We start from the raw sequence: 18,084 nt of genomic DNA on the forward strand, positions 1-18,084 counted from the left end.
GATGAATTTACTGATGATTTTGGTTCTCCGAGGCGAATCATTACAGACAGAGGGAGCTGCTTCACGTCCTCGGCGTTTGAAGGCTATTGTAAGCAATTNATACAAATTCAAAATAAATATTTGTTTACGTTATTAACGCATGCGCAATGAGAGATAATGTCTGCGTTGGACCGACTGCTCACGCTGAGCTAACAAAAAAGTATTTTTTTGGCGTCAGATCTACGTCAACTTTCCGCTGACGCCCAGATAAGGCGTTAGTTCTAAGAAACCAGGCCTTGAGCTAACAAACCAGTATTTTGTTGGCGTCAGCGTGACGTTGACGTCCGCTGACGCCCAGATAAGGCGCTTGTCCTAAGAAACCAGACCTTAAGTTTGTGCGCCTCCGTCCATGTCCTAGTTGCTCAACTAAAAGCGTTTTGAAGTACCTTGATGAATTTACCGATGATTTTGGTTCTCCGAGGCGAGTAATTACAGACAGAGGGAGCTGCTTCACGTCCTCGGCGTTTGAAGGCTATTGTAAGCAATTAGGAATCAAGCATACATTAAACTCCAGTCAAAGACCGCAAGCTAATGGACAAGTTGAACGCATCAATCGTATACTTATTCCAATGATATCTTCCAATGTCCAAACGGAATCTCACAAGGATTGGGATAAAATATTACCAGAAGTACAACGGTGTATTAACTGGCCTCCGAGTAAGTCGACTGGAAAACCTCCTTTTGAACTCTTGTATGGATACACGCCAGTAAAGCCTGGATATTTTCCTCAAGATCTACTACCAACATCAAATGATTACGTAAATCCAACAAAACTGCAAAGAAATGCCCAAGAAAGTATTATCATTGCACAAGAAAAGATGAAAAGGAATTATGACAAACATCGGTGTGATGCATTTAAGTACAATATAGGTGACGTTGTGGTCGTAAGACGATTACCTGAACAAACTACCTTATCTAACACTAAAACCCAAGTTAAGTACAGAGGTCCTTTAACAGTCATCAAAGTATTACCATCCGACACTTATCAAGTTACTGATTTACGCGTAGTTGGACAAGGAAGAAGAAGGCAACATAATTATACGACTACCGCCCACGCTTCGCAAATGAAACTATTTCATCTGGTCAACGACAAAGATCTGTCTGATGATGAGGACAATATTACTGGAAGTAAGGAAAACTTCATTGCTTGTGAACCCATAAACGACAACAATAGTACAAATCAATGCAACGACGATACAAGTTTAAGCCAAGATAACAGTAGACCAAAGAGATGTAAAAGTGTGCCGCTTCACTTGAAGGGTTATAAGTTGTTTTGAAGGGACGAGGTCGTCCAAAAGTCAGGATGGTCGAATGTAAAAGTGTGAACGTGAACATTAATTATATTCTTATTACATGAACGTGAACATTAATTATATTCTTATTACATCTTTAGTATTCCATGTTTTGGCAACAGCAGTTCTTGTGTACGATATAGATTTGAGCTTTTAGAATAACGGTGTGCGTAAATTTTAATAAAAGTAAACAGTAAATGATCTGCGTTTGCTTTTCTTTTCTTTTAAAAGTTGTTTCTTACACAAAGACTGAGCAATTCTCATTCAATTCAATTTTAGAATTCTATAAAAGATTAAAATATGCAAACGATATCATAATCGATATAAAGAATGTTTAAATAATAATTACCTTTTGCTTACGATAGTTTTTGGATGCAATATTTTACAATTGACTGATGTTTAGCTTCCATCCAAATGAAAAACTTTTCTAATAACAAATATCATCTTAAGATCAGAACTGTCAAGTTTATCATCCCTGTAAGATGACTACCTGTCTAAGTGTACCACCATTTTCAAAAAAATTTATCCCATCAAGGAGAAAAAAAATCGTTTGCAACCTAAATATCTGTTCATCTTGTATGTTGACCGCTGAAATAAATCAAATTTGTCTAGGATTGTTATTGAATACTATTCTAAAACCTTCATAAAGTTATCAAGAGAAAAATACTTTTTTTAAGAAAATTTTCGAGGCTATCATACTGTATCACACTGCTGAATAGCTCAAAATGATTAACTTTTTCATTTTAAGATGCAGTAAGAGAATTCCGGTAATAACCGAAAGAAAATAGAAAAACTTTAAGTGAGGAAATCTATGAAGAAGCAGTCGCTTCAAAAATATTCTAGTTGCTTTAGGTTAAAAAAGAAAAGATATGACATATTTATTGTGAACTGATAACATTGATATTAAACCAAGAACAATAGACTGGTTTGTTTAAAATGTGTATATACGTGTTTGTTAGAGTAATTAGTTTAATATTAATTCTATGCGATAAATAGTAATTCATTCAAGTTATTATTTTCAATTTTACCCCTTGGAAAATCGGATATCGGCGTCTCTTTAATGCACTTTTTTTCTGACTGGAAGCAAAAATAAATTTTAGTGTTTTTTAATTATGAAAACAACAGCTTATAGGTTTAAAAATCTGATAAATTATAGAATTGAATTTGTACTAAAATATAAAATCCGAAAAAAATAGTTGAAAATCTTCTTAATTCATATTCAAAAATTTATCAATAATTGATTTTGTAAATTAAAGAAAATTCATTTTCGTATTTGGAAAATTTTGCCTTTAAAGCGGAAAAAGACACCGGTGTTTCATATCGCATTTCATAACCATAAATTACTAAAATGCTAAATATAATATTTCTCATTTATTTTGACTTAAATATATAGAAAATAAGGAAAAATGTCTAACAAAGAAGAGAATNGTACAATCTAAATAGCTAATATACTTTTTAAAAAGCCAATAAGAACATTGATAGAATTCTTCTACATAAGTACAATACTATGTCTTTGAAGATAAAATACTATGTCTTTGATGATAATATACTATGTCTTTGTGCTAGAACATTGTGTTCATTGGCGAGTGAGCGCAGCGAGCCATGGTTCACGGCGTGAACCACATAGGATTGCGTGGCAATTCTCGGGGGTTGGCGAGAGTTAGCGAGCAGGGGGCGGAGCCTCCTAGTATGATATATTTATTGTGAATTGATGACAGTGGTATTAAGCCAAGAGCAATGAACTGGTTAGTTTAAAATGTGTACATACGTATTTGTTAGAGTAATTAGTTCAATATTGATTCTATGTGATAAATAGTAATTCATTCAAGTTATTATTTTAACTTTTACCCCTTGGAAAATCGGATATCGGAGTCTCTTTCATGCACTTTTTTTCTGACTGGAAGCAAAAATGAATTTTAGTGTTTTTAAATCAACAATGAATTTTATCAATCAATGAATCAATGAATTTTAGTGTTTTAAAACAACAACCTATAGGTTTAGAAATCTGATAAATTATCGAGTTAAATTTGTACTAAAATATAAAATCCGAAAAAAAATAGTTGAAAATCTTCTTAATTCATATTCAAAAATTTATCAATAATTGATTTTGTAAATTAAAGAAAATTCATTTTGGTATTTGGAAAATCTTACCTTTAACGCGGTTAAAAGACATCGGTGTTTCGTATCGTATTTTATAACCATAAATTATTAAAATGCTAAATATTTTGACTTAAATATATAGAAAATAATGAAAAATGTCTAACAAAGAAAAGGATCATACTTTGTGTTTTGTAAACCAAAGCAAGAAACAACGTGTGAAAAACACCAACGAAAATGTATAAATTATCACACTATAATTTCATTTCTATCAACAAGAAACTAATTCGGTGTCTGTACATCAAATGAAGGTAGAAAAATAAAGAGAGAAGCACTTGAAAAGAACCACCGGTGGGTTAAACGCCACTTTTCATTGATCAATATTTCCATATTGTTGAAGATAGCATTAAATATTTACTATTTAATCTTTAATTTTTTTCTCTCTGAAATTCCCTATTGTTATTTGGTGTTTTATAATAAAAAAAAAAATACTAAAAATTTAAATAACTATAATTAGTTAAATTTAAAATGATATCTTAATTAAAATTTTAAATTCAAATAACAAAATTGAAAAATATTTTAAAATTACTGCTTAATTTATTTTTGAAATATATAATTAAATAAAAATGAGTTTGCCGATTAAAATATGAAACGGTACTTTTCCTTTTCATCGGCGCAAGTAAATTCACATATTTTACTTATCGATTTTCATGGTTTCAGCTGAATTCATTGCTCTTGGTGATTGGTGACTTCGCATTGGCGAATTTATCGCCTGTGCCGGCGAAATAGAGAAGTACTTATAATACATATTATAAATATTAAACCAAAAATTTCAATTTCGGAATATTTTATTAATATTCCGGAATGTTTCATTATTAATATTTTCGGAAAATTTTTATATTTTCAAAACACAATAATTTTGTCCTTAATTGTATTATCTTACTAATATTAAAAAAATAAGCGTTAAAGCTATTTAATTTATATAATTTTACTATAATTCAGATATATTATTTGAGTATTTATAATATTTCATGGTAAATAATTTATTTTTAATAAATAATTCCTGATATTTTAAAGAAAACATTCTAATTTTATTAATTGGTTTAAGTAAAACAATCAAATTGCGAAGTATATAAGATGAAAAAATAAATATATATTTTAACGAATTAGAACAGAAATATTCATATTGTATTCATATATATATATATTCATTGTATTATTAATATTCCGGAATGTTTCATTATTAATATTTCCGGAAAAAATTCATATTTTCAAAACACAATAATTTTGTCCTTAATATGTATTATCTTACTAATATTACAAAAATAAGCGTTAATGCTATTTAATTCATATAAATTCACTACAATTGAGATATATTATATGAGTAGTTATAATATTTCACGGTAAATAATTTATTTTAATAAATAATTCCTGATATTTTAAAGAAAGCATTCTAATTTTATGAATTGGTTAAAGTAAAACAATCAAATTGCGAAGTATATAAAATGAAAAAATAAATATATATTTTAATGAATTAGAACAAAAATATTCATATTGTATTCAATATGATTCGTTAATAATTTATATTTTATTATGAGTAACAATGTTAATAGCAAATTTGCAAAAAGCAAAAGGCGTTTAGTTTATTGAAATAGACACATTATTCTTTTATAAAATAAAACAAAGCAATTCAATTTTTCTTTATAGACATTTCTGGAGACATTTTTTAAAAACTAAAAAGGCAAAGTTCCACCTAAGCCAACAAAATAAAGAATAATTTAAGTCCATTTATCTCTGCCAATTCTAAACAGCCATATTTTCCGTTGTTCTTTATTGCTATCTCCAACAGGTAAGTGATATAATTTAAAGCATAATTTTGACTTATTAGAACATCCAAATGTGCGTGCAACAACCTGTCATTATCAATCTAAAATTATGAAACAAGTTTTAGATGAAAAGCATAAATAGAAATAACACATCACGTGCAATGATACTTCACCGTTTAAACTAGCCAACAAAATGGCGACTGTTTAGCCATATGATCGGCGGCAGCCTATCAAAATAGAAAGCGGCACAAAGGTTGCAAGGAAAGGAGTGACGGTGCTTGACTAAGTAATCTAAGGCTTTACTCTAATCAAGTTGTGTTGTGCTGTGATAGCTCAGGGGATAGAGCGTTCGAACCGGGTTCGAATCCCAGTCGATACGAATTCCGCATCCGGCTTGTACCGACAGCAGTGCTGACGTGAAATATCCTCAGTAGAAGACGGATCATGGGTTAGTCCCCTTGCCGTCAGGCTAACCGTGGGAGGCTCTCGTGGTCTTCTTCTCCATGTAACGCAAATGCAGGTTAGTTCCATTAAAAAGTTCTCCATGAAGGCAAATTTCTCCCAATACTTGATCCAGGAGTTCCCTTGTCTTCTGGATTGGGTTCAAAATTACAAGGCTACGGAGTTGAACATTGGTAGTCGTATCCCCATAAAATTGGGTCGGCTGTTCAACTACTGTTATGAAATAAAAAATAAAAAATCAAGTTTTGTAAACAATTTGTTTCAATTGTAATTTTTCTCTTAATTCTATAGTGCCAAAGTATTATATTATCAATAGTAATGTCAAAGTTTGTTTCATATTCATGCGTTCTGCGTAAGCATTAGTAGAAAATCTACGTTTTTAACATGTAAGAAAAGGCATTTTTGTAGTATATTGCAGATTATTTTTTATCAAAAGACAACTAGTCTTATCATTGTCTAATGATTAATGTTATTCAGGTACGTTGCAACACTTTTCTCGTAAGACTGGCTAATTTTTCTTATATTGCTGCCTTTTCTGTCCAATAAAGCAAGTTATTTTTGTAATTATTATTCAGAAATATTATATTATTTCTCACACAACACGCTAATATTGTGCATTTCTGTGAAAGTTGATGAACTCGTCATTTTTTTAAGGATAGTAATAGACAGTCAGTAAAATAATTGCTAAAAATCTAAAACTGCCATGATTGAGTTGTTAAATAATTGAAATAACTTAAAAAAAGTTATCTTTAATAATAAAAAAAGACTCAATTGAAACTAATATGTAATTTATAACAGATGACTTATATTAATTGCAAAATACTGCATTAATAAATTCACAACTAAATGAATTTGCGGTTTAACACTACCATTAAAATTTCTAAGATTTCAATGACTATCATGCAAGATGTTCCTAAATAAAGTCCTAGACTCCCTCCTAAATTGCTGAAAAATTCAGAAATATCATACAATGGCCTTTGTTCTATTATTTCCTTTGTAGTTCCTAGATGAAGTTTTAAAAATGCGTAATTATTTTTGAAAAATTTAAAATCTTGTCCGTGTCTCAGTTTGAGCTTAGTCTTAAGATATTTATCAAAATATCGTCTGGAAGGCCAAGAAGATTTCCACACTTGTTCATTGTAATTTGTAGAAAAGCATGGCAAATCGCAATTGCATTTTGAATGATAGACGAGAAGATTGTTGATAACATCAAACAAGCACGAAATGTCCTTCATGTCAGTCATATTACACATTAAAGAATCTGTTTTATGAACAGGAACCATGGGATCAACGCAGTCACATTTTTCCTGATTGATTTCCTGTAGACAACCTAATATACAGTCCCTTGGATTTAATAACTGTAACCGATAATCCATGCATTTATCTTTATATGGAGCTGGTAAACGTTTGGTTTCGGTTGTTTTAATTTTTATGTGTGTTTCAAAGCCAGGACTTACAAGAATTCCTTTTTCTTCTATGCTAGGTTCTTCGAATGCACCATGTATAGTAACTAAAGCTCCTATTCTCATCGAAAGGTATTCAATATAAGAATCGGTCTCTAAGTTTAAAATTATTTCTAAATTGTTGTTATTTAAAAGAAGTGACTGTTTTGTTAGTAAACGTTTAGAATAAGTTGAAGGTTTAAACGTGTAGCAATTTCCAAATATTGTATTTTGATTAAATTCAAAATCGTTTGCTGAGCAAAAGCTTCCTTTAAAGGAACAATATTTAATGAAACTCTTTCCTCGAGTTCCGTATGCTTTACGTGCTTCTGCGTTTAATTTTGTATAGCTAGTGAGAAATTCAATCATGCTCATTTTTGATTTGTCGAATGTCTTATTTAAGACAGATGAATAGAAGGTTTGGCTAACAGGCATTAAAAACTGAAAAAGACCATCAGTTACCAAACCTTCCTCAAGATCAGTATGGATGGAATAATTGCAATAGTATGGAGTTTCTTTAAAACAAATATTATATATCTTTTTCATTGGGTTCAAATTGCAAACGGTAGTGGCGGGATAGAGATCACTATTTTCGTCAACAAGTCTTAGAACAACAACAATCGGATAGTTGAAGAAGGAATTAGTAAAACAAATAATTTGATATAATGATGCCATAACTCCTGCTATTATAATAACTGTCCATAATTTTTTTAGAATTTTGTTATTCGAATCGAACACTTTCGAAACTCCTATGATGCTCACTCGTAATGGACTTGAATAGAATGTTAACATTTTATGGAATATTTTTTGAAATATGCTATTTTAATTCTTTTAATAACCTATTGATAATTTTCTTACATTGATGATTAAAAACCAATGATTAATAATGAAGATTAAAAATAAGTAATCAGTGTTTAAAGTACAATTGCTCGCAAACCAATGAGAAAATGCCCTGGAGGTCCACAAAGACTTATTAATGCTTAGGATGGTGAAAAACCCAGATTAAAAGAGTTTTTAAAATTTAAAACTCCTAATAATATCTATAAGTGCACCAATGCTTATTATATTTCTAGAACATATTGTATCATTCTCATTGTATTCTTAGATTATCATATTATTTTTGCGAATGATTTCATTAAAATTGTCAGTTAACACGAAATGCGTTTTCATATACAGTATTTTAATAGAATAAGAATTTAAGCTGTGCCGAAATAAAACAATTTTTATTGATTATAATTTAATGTCAATGCGTGTGTCACATTACCATCTATTCATAAACAGTTTCCTTTATTTACTCTGAAATGATTTTAACTATATTATGAATCTGTTTTTATATTACATCCAGGTACACGAGTTTTTGCACTCCAATTATATTTTTGCGTGTTCCTTTTAGATTTCGCAAATGAAATGAAAAGAAAGAAATATTTAGTCTAATGGAAAACATTTTGACAATCATTGATTGAAATTGATCTCATATATGAGGTGAAGCTAAGATAGTTTGTGCACAATTCAGCAATAAATAAATAAATAAAAACAAATCTATATTTTTGCTTTTTGCTAAACTATACCCTGAACTTTCATTCTAAAATTATGGTGAAATAACCGACAGCAGTCTTTCTATCCAATTAACCGTAAAGTTTAAGGTAAAGAAAATTTTTTACCTTCACGGTTTTGAAACCCCGTTTACAACCAGCATGGTTAAAAACCATGCAGACAAAACTAGACTGATTTTGAACCATTTGCAACTAACATGGTTTCATAACTGTTAAAAATAAATTTAACTAGACATTTAGAGGTAGTTTATCAGCTTCATGGTGCTGCCGCCTGTGTGTGAATGAGAGTATCGTATTTAAATAGTTTAGGGTCACCAATTGGGGAAAACAGGACGCTTAAAGCTCTTCATATATTGATTATTGTGGTGTCGACACTGTGACTCGACACTGTGTTCGTCGGTCATGAGATTGACAAAATGGCTCCCTCGGTTTTAATTAATATGTACCTAAGGAACTAAGTGGTTGCAGTTACCTCTTAAATTTCGGGAGTAAGAAATCCAAATCCGTTGAAAAAAAGGTATGTTTATTCTGAAAAAGTATGTTTTTGCATCTGATTACCTTATATTTATCAATATTATTAGATTTATCAATATTAATATATTTAAAAATATTATTATATTATGAACAATACTTTATATTTTTTCCTGTAATTTCAGCATAATGTTCCTCAAAATTGGGGAAAGGAAAAGCTACAAAAGGTAAGGGGTGAAACACCAAAATTGATTTGTTATAAAACTTGTCCATAACGCTTTCTACCAATAGTTTATCAATGCGAAAACTATATAATATAATCTGTGCATAATCCCATTTTAGTACTATACAATTCAGTAATTTCCTTTAAGAGGATATAAGTTAAGCTTCGATTGCCAATTAAACTAATAATAAAAATTATACTCAAAGTGTTCCATAATGAATTACATTAGAAATATTTTTAGAATCCCTGTCAAAAAATTAACTCAGTGAGTAAAAAATAATTATAATTCAGTGAGTAAAAAATAAAAGCACTAGCGAATAACAAATGAAAAGGTCGGATTGAAAAATAAATAAAAAAATCGCTTTATTTGTCTGATGAAACTTGTGGAGGTTTTTTATAACTAATTTCCAAACCCTTCCAGTTTTCAGAATAATCACACAGGTTTTGATGTTTTCAGTTCACCTTTCTTTAACAATGTCCTTCCGATAGCGTTTTTTCTTAGTTCAAATATAGTTTAGACCAAGGGTTTCCAACTGGTGGCTCACGGGCATCATCCGACCCTCGAAGCCTTTTTTTTTGTGGTCCGCGAACTTAAATATATTAGTTTTCATAGCGGACAATTTTCGTAAAAAATCTATAAGGGCTTNTCACAAAATACTTTTTTTTTTAAAAAAAAAAAAAAAAAAAAAAAAAAAAAATAATCTGTGAAATTTAACATACCAACGGTGCAAAAAAAAATATTTCCCAGGTTTTACATCCAAGAAAATATTTATTCAAATACAAAAATACTCGTGTATGTTGCTCTCTTTTTTATTTCTTTTTTTTAATATTTTTTTATTTTGTGAATATAATTTATCATGCGCGTATCAGAGATTCTCCAATTTAGCTTTTTGAAACCACTCATTTTGGACGAAATTATTTACATTTGTAAATTTTAAAGTGCATAAAAGAGGGAATGAATATCATGTTTTATCGAAATTCCTTGAATTGAATATCGCATGAGCGGAAAAGAAAAAAAAATTATTTCAGATGCTCGAGAATTTTTTAGTTGTTGCTATAATTCCTAATAAGTCGAAAAAATGTTAATTTATCACAGAATTAAATTTGAAAGTAAAAAAAGTCACTAAGTTTCAGATTAAGAGAAGATTCATAATGATACGTAACAAGCATTATTTGTAAAGCTTGTTATTTTGTCTTTTTTTAATATTAAAAAAACTTTTATGAAAATCTGACAGCAATATTTAATGTTCCTTAAAACATAAAAGAGTCCTATATAAAATTTCGATAAAGTTGTGGCCCGACATTTGACTGGTGTTTTTCATTGCGGCCCCCGGCCTCATGTAAGTTGGAAACCCCTGGTTTAGACCCTTGATCTGTGCTTTTTTAAAAAATTTCTCTTTTGACCAATATTCCGAAAATGTATATTCAGGGTAGTCATTTAGAAACACTAGGTTCAGAACACAGAAAAAAGAAACCCGGCCTTTTCGAGGGAGTGACCTCAAATTTGCTACATAATTAGAGTAGATAATATTTTAAGTTGCGAAGTTGGGCATGAAAATGCATTTTTTCTGAATAAGCATAATGTTTCCCTGGCGGATTTGTATTCCTTACCCTCAAAATATCGAGGAAAGCCGCAATTTGGGAAATAGTGTCCCAATAGTTTGATCAAGAGAGTAGTCCAAAGTTTATATCCTTTCATGTTAATTTTATATTTTTTCTCATTAGCCTATATTTCGTGAACTATTTCAGCAAATTGAAAACATTTTCCACACGATTATAAAATTCATTTTTTCAAAGATGGTTCTAAGTAAGAAAATAATAGTTATTTATTATTTTACTTAATAATAGTCGAAAAAACTTTGACTTAGAGGCATACAGTTTTTTACAATAATTTAAAGAAAGCAATTTTAAAAGGCAAAATACAAAATTTGACCGAAATCGGTCGAATTTTTCCCGAGAAATCGAATTTTAAATCCGTCAAAAAAAAGGTAGGTTTATTAAGATTAAGTTCGATTTTTTACTCCTTTCTTAATTTAAAATATTGTCAGCACAAAAGAGTTAGAATATTTGAAGTCACACCCCTGAATCCTTAAGTTGAGTCCTACTGCGTGTAAATCTGAATATTAGGGGGGGGGGGTCAGTAATTATCAAGAGTGCTTTATTTTTTTCCTGTACATTTTATTCAAGTTCATAAGAAAACACATAACCATTTCATGACATACGTTACATTTGGATTTCATATAACAACTTGTGCTATTATAAAAATATTTTTAAAATATTTCATTAGTAAATACAAGATAAAATAAATCGTTTTTAAATATTCACGTTACCATTCCATTCATAATGTTTATTAAATTCTGACTGTTTTATTATCTGTACGCAAATTCATATTTCTTAACATCAGACTAACCTATTTTATTGTTATGTCTTATCTGTTCTGAGTTTAGGAAGAAGCGTAATCGAAATGATAGATAAACCTTCAAATATGACAGAAAGAGATAAAACCTTCATGTAAATATTCTTACAAATAATAAAATTAATGGCTGAATTTATTTAAAAGAACTGAACAATTTTTATAAATTTTTTTTAGTTACTTTGTTGCTTGCATAAACACATAAAATTTTTAAAAACTATTTGGTTAGCATTAAATAAATTAAAAGAAAATAAAAAAATCTAAAAGAAATAATAGGACACAAGAATTAATACTGCTGTTTTTATTTTTCTATTCAAGAAATCTTTAAAAAATAATTTGTTGGTATCTTTTTAAACCTAAATAGAGAAATTTTTAAATTGCGTAGTGCACTTCAGATATTAAAATTTTTTTTAGCTTACTTATTAAAATTTGTTATTTTTTTATTATTATTAAATCCTTAGAGTATTGAAATTTAATACGCGTTACGTGATAATTAGTTATTATATGCACATAGCTACTTAAATTCTGTAAGAGAGTGTATTAAAAAGAATCATAAACCCATATTAAAGGAAAGCTTATTTTTTACGTATTATTTTATTTACTCATTTATAATTGCAATTTTGATAACTATCATTCTTTTCATCAAATTTTCTAATTAAATCGTTAAGTTATGTTAATAAACGAGTAATTAATTAAAATCCAATTCAATAAAAGTTAGAAGTACATGAAAATCTGCTCCACAAAATTTACCGAGCCTTCTGCTGTTCCCTTAGAGAAAGAAAAACGGTAAAATTTACCATATCCTGGTAGTTTTGACCCTACTTTTTTCCTCAGTGCAGCAGCATAAAAAATAAATTTTTCAACTTCGCGTAAAAATTGAAAATTATTCAAAATGTTTCAGCCTAATTAATTGGAATTTTTAAAAAAAATATCTTATTGCATTAATACATATTTCTTAGTTTAAATTGCATTTTTAGTATAATTCAGCCATTATTTCAAGGTTTCAAGAGGCCAGTAAGCAGGTTCACTACAGTAGATCAGTAGCATATGTATATACAGTGGCGCTCACGTACTTAAGGACATGTCTTTATGAAAAGTAAAATCCAAAATTTAGTGTTTACGCGTAAGTTTATTGAACTGATAATTATGTATTGGAGCAAATAACTTATTTTTAATATATGTTCACAATGAAAATCATTTATCTACCTGTTATACTTAAACTATGTAGCATTTTAGAAAAAATATGCATTCCGCATACTTAAGGACAACAGAATAAATATTTCTTAATCGTTAATAAAATTAATAACAATGTAAAAAATGTAACAAAAAATAAAGATTTGGAGCTAGTATTTAGTCAGTAAGCCTTTTGCGGCAATTATTGCTTCACATCTACGAGGCATCGAATGTACTAATCTTTGAGATCGCTCATCAGGTTTTAGCTGCCCAGCCTTCTTGGACCCATTTCCATAAATCACCTAAATTTTTTGGTTTTTGCTGTTTCATATATTTATCCGCATCTATCCACAGCATCTCGATCGGGTTGAGATTTGGTGATTGGGAAGGTCACTGCAAAACCTCAATTTTCTTGCTTGACAAGAAGGCTTTCGCAGTTTTGCTCGTGTGCTTTGGATCATTATTGGCTTGCATGATTGATTTTCTTGAGCGAAGTTTCCTGTAACAAGGCAGAAAAACAGTTTTGATAATGTCCACATACACATGCTGATCCATGATGCCTTCGATTTTGTGAATTGGACCACATCCTGAACATATCATAGCACCCCACACCATCACCGAGCCGCCTCCACCTTCTACAGTTGATTTTGTACACCGTACATTAAATTCTTCACCGACTCGACGCGTCACATAACTTTTGCCATCTGAGCCCATTCTGTTGAGCTTCGATTCGTCTGTAAATATAACTTGATTCCAGTCAGCCGATGTCCAGTTTTGGTGTCTTTTTGCAAAAGCTAATCGAGTTGCTATATTCCTCTTTGACATCAACGGTTTTTTTCTACATACGCGACCCATAAGACGAAACTCATTTAAAAGCCGTCTTGATGGTATTATTGCTTACGTGCTTGCCTGTTAATTCAGCGAATTCTTTTCTGAGGTTTTGTGACGATCAGCTTCAGAAATTTGATGAATAATTCGATCTTCTCGTTCGGTAGTTTTGTGAGGACGTAGTTTTCGGGATGCGTTTTCAATACTTTTGGTCACTTGAATAGATTTCAATGCATGGTAAACTGCTGTTTTCGATAATTTTAACCACCCACCGATTTCTCTAATGCTTAAACCTTCTTTTCTCAGAGTATCTATTCGACATCTCTATTCATTGCTAACATTTTTTCCTTTACTCATAATAATGTTGAAATTTGTACTAAGTAAAGAAAAAAAAAATTAATATAATGTTTTAAACCATCAAACAAAGATAATGTAGTAAATTACACTTACATTGATCGATAAATTGATTGTAATAATTCAATAACTCATGATAAGACAAACTGTCCTAAGTACAAGAAACTTAATAAAATACTATATTTTTTAAATAAACTTTTATGAAACACTTGTGAACACGAATGAATTATTTGAGGATTGAAGTTCAACTAAGGTAGAATTCGTCATTATAGATATCTTAATCAAAACATAATATTCATCCAATATAATGACGTATTTATTTTGAAAACACAGTCCTTAAGTACGTGAGCGCCACTGTATACTTGATGACTTATTACTTCTATTTAGGTAGTCAACGCTAAAGGTTACCTAACGCTTCCTCACGATGTTGTGAATTTCTTTTGCAATGCCAATATTATTATATAGTAAGGAGCATTTATTGAAAGATAAAAAAGAACAAAAACTGTTATCAGTCTTGAAGTCATCAAACCTATCTATAAAATTGGAGTTTAGATGGGCGCCATCACAGACAAATAACTCCCGTTGTGATAAATTTAAAAGCGATAAAGCGAGTAACTGTATCTGTCGTTGCTATTCAGTGATATTATCTAACCGCCGTATGTTTCGCATTACAATCCTTTTCGAAGAAATATTTATTAAGATGAAATTTAGGGAGATTTCGTAAGAACTAATTGAGAAATGATTTTCGAAATTTTGAATGGATGTAAGAAACAATTAAAACGAATTTTTATTTTATTTTAATGAAAACAAATGAATAATTTATTCCTGATTCAGTTTAGTTTGTATCGTAATTTATTTATGTAAAAAATAAAAATTTAACGATGGATAAAAATAACATTTTGATTAAAATGCTTAGAAAATTGAGAAAACTCTCAATAATGAAGTTGGCATTCTTTGGATTATTAATTTTGTGTTTACTAGTTGTGATTTCCTTTTTAAGAAATTCAGATAATCAGTCGACTCAGAGTGGGGTAAGTAATACTTAAATTTTTGTATTATTTTATGTGTCTATTTTGCGAAGAACAAAGTAAATTACTCAGCATTATTGAAATATTTAACTGATTTGTGAGTCATTATTTGAAATAATAGGTTTTATAAAAAAGTCGAAACAACGTGAAAAAAGTCAAACCAACATACGTTTCAATGTTAAAATGAAGCATTTTCTTTAGTGTCGGATCAGAGAATAAAGAGAAAGCACAAAAATATAGAAATAACAAACAAGTTATATAAAAGAGGAAAAAAATGATTGTAGAATTGGATAGAGGAGCAAAATTGAATAAATTTTCTTTGAGGTAATTCTATTTTTTTCCTGGTTGTAACTTGTTTGTAATTTCTTCTGAATCTTTTAGTCTCTTTATTTTGCATTATAGATATTGCGAAATAGAGACATTATGTGTCTCTATTTCTAAGAAGGTGCTTTATTGTAGAACTGAAATGATTGCATGTCCGCTTATTTGTACTGATTCGTGCATTTCTTTTATTATTGTTACGTTCAACACAGTTAATCTTTCTCTGCTGAAAAAAACTCTGTTATTTAAACAAAATAATAAGGATTAACGAATTACGCCCACAAATGAAGAAGAAAATCAAATATTTTTCGAAGTTCTGAAATGTTAAGAGATTAATTTCGTATTTAAGGGATATTTTATTTTTCCAAAATTGCAATTTATGAGCACCTTTACTGAAAAACCTTAAGATATAATTCTCAGATAATGGCAAGATTAAATTTCTTACTGTGAATAGTTTTTGGTTAAATTTTTTAAGAAGATTCTATAAATAAGCATACAAATTATAATTAATTTTTAACACTCCGTGTATAAAATTGCATCTTACCAGAAAAACCTAAACAGATACCCTTTGATAGTAAAGTTATAAGTTAAGACATTTTAAGAAATTCCTTAAAAGTTAACGTTTATAATTTTAATAAACCAATACTATAAATGTTCGGAGATAAAGAACAAAAATGACCTATCTACCAATTTATAATATTAGTTAAAATTTGAATCAAATCACACTGTTAGAAACTTCTCAGAAAAATGGTTAAATAATAATTTATTTCATTATTTTGCTACATTCGAACAGAACTATTAAATAACCATAAATAAGATGGTATTCAAACTGTTAACTGTGGAAAAAACCGTTTATTAACTACTTTTTTCATACGTGTTAAACAACCAGAATTTTATCGTACCAACTAGGCTCACCTAATGAAGTTACTTAGTTCCTTGCAGCTTTGTACATGTTATAGCCAAGAGTGCTGATCTGTCAATCTCATGACCAACAATCATGAGATTCCCAGTCGAGTCCGAGAGATGACACCACAACTATTACTTAACGCCTATTATTTACTACCACAACTATTACTAACGCCTATTACTACCACAACTATTAACCACGCCTATTACTTAACGAAAAGCCAAGCTCCAATGTTTAGTTAAATTTCTCTTTTAATGGTTTTGAAAAAAAGCTGGTTGTTAATGGTTAAAAAACCATATAGTTCTGTATCCATGGTTTTTTGACCATACTAGTTGAAAACGGTTTATAAACCGTAAAAGTAAAAAATATTCTATACCGTAAGCTTTGCAGTTAATTGGATAGGAAAACTGTTGCCTATTTTACCACAATTTCAGAATGAAAATTCTAACAGTGCCGTCGAAAATTGCAGACGCATTACTTATGAGTTTGAAATTTAATTTTCGGGATAGTATTTAACTTTTTATTTAAGAAGGTAATATAACCAAGTTACAATAATCTTCTGTTTTATATAATCAGTGTACATTTTACAGAGATTTCGATAAAACCATTTGTAAGAGCTTTAATCATACTCCTCTAAATATTTGTAGCCATTTTAACTCAATACTTTTAGATCAATTGCGAGAGTAAATGTGATAACTGGTGCAATTGTTAGTTCTAAGAATTTTCTTCATATTGAATATCGCATTAATATTATTATTTTCAGGAAAGCTTTTAATGTTATATATGTCAGATATGCTCTATATGGCTTTCTAAGTTTAAAAAATTCAGTATCGAGCATCATACTTTTTCACCAACTTCAAATTTTCGAATCAGCTATTTAAATCTTATGTATGATAAAGTAGCGTAGATATTTTGCTACGTTAAATTATAAAAATGTAAAAAAAATTCTATCAATAAAAATTCTATTTTTTTGCAAATTTGTTATTAGACGATATTTTATGTTTGCAGACGACACGGAATGCCGACTTAATGTACGTAAAGATAGCTCCACCAGTGTTTTCTGAAGATATGCTGGATTCCAATTTCGAGTCTTGCTTTTTCTCCAATTCTTTAAATTTTTCTTATTCAAATGAGTCAACTTTGACTCATGGAGAAGACAGTAAGGTAGGATTTTTGTTATTATTTACAAACAAATAAATTTTTTATTTTTTGTAATTTTTACTAAGTTAGTCGTAAAATAGTTGAAATATGCATTTTATTTAAAATATTTTTCCTCAGTCTCCCACTCTTATTTTTTGTTTAGAAAAGTATTAAGCTAAGTTTAGTTAAAATACTCCAAAATGCTCTTTACACTAAAGAAAAATTTGTTGCTTAGCAACACAGAGCAGTATTTCCAATGAATACGCAAAGAGTTGAATAAAGAAAAAAATTACCACTCCAGAAGAGGCCCAACTACGGCCTCCTTTGCTCCATCACGTGATTTAAATCAGATGTACGTGAGGATTAAACCTGATTGGCTTGGGAATCAACAAATGCTAAGATTTACTCACGATTGCGTCACTTGCAGTTATCCAATAAGATACCCCCAAGTCTATCTATCTATCTATCTATCTATCTATCTATCTATCTATCTATCTATCTATATATCTATCTAT

At 29.7% G+C, this 18,084-nt stretch overlaps 2 protein-coding genes across 2 annotated transcripts in view; one reads left to right on the forward strand and one right to left on the reverse strand.

Moving 5' to 3' along the window:
- Positions 1 to 6,558: 6,558 nt before the first annotated feature.
- LOC122269941 (acid-sensing ion channel 2-like) lies at positions 6,559 to 7,833 on the reverse strand. The gene has a single exon (XM_043045368.2). The coding sequence runs from the start codon at positions 7,831 to 7,833 to the stop codon at positions 6,559 to 6,561; it is 1,275 nt and encodes a 424-aa protein (XP_042901302.2).
- Positions 7,834 to 14,553: 6,720 nt separating this feature from the next.
- LOC107436196 (ribitol-5-phosphate transferase FKTN) overlaps positions 14,554 to 18,084 on the forward strand; it is a 21,939-nt gene continuing 18,408 nt past the window's right edge. The window contains exons 1-2 of the mRNA XM_043045359.2: positions 14,554 to 15,204; positions 17,438 to 17,593. Of these exons, the coding sequence (XP_042901293.1) occupies positions 15,055 to 15,204; positions 17,438 to 17,593 (306 nt within the window). The 5' untranslated portion in view covers positions 14,554 to 15,054. The remainder of the gene's footprint in view (positions 15,205 to 17,437; positions 17,594 to 18,084) is intronic.

This window comes from Parasteatoda tepidariorum, chromosome 3, assembly GCF_043381705.1.
Source record: "Parasteatoda tepidariorum isolate YZ-2023 chromosome 3, CAS_Ptep_4.0, whole genome shotgun sequence".
In the NCBI taxonomy this organism is placed as follows: Eukaryota; Metazoa; Arthropoda; class Arachnida; order Araneae; family Theridiidae; genus Parasteatoda; species Parasteatoda tepidariorum.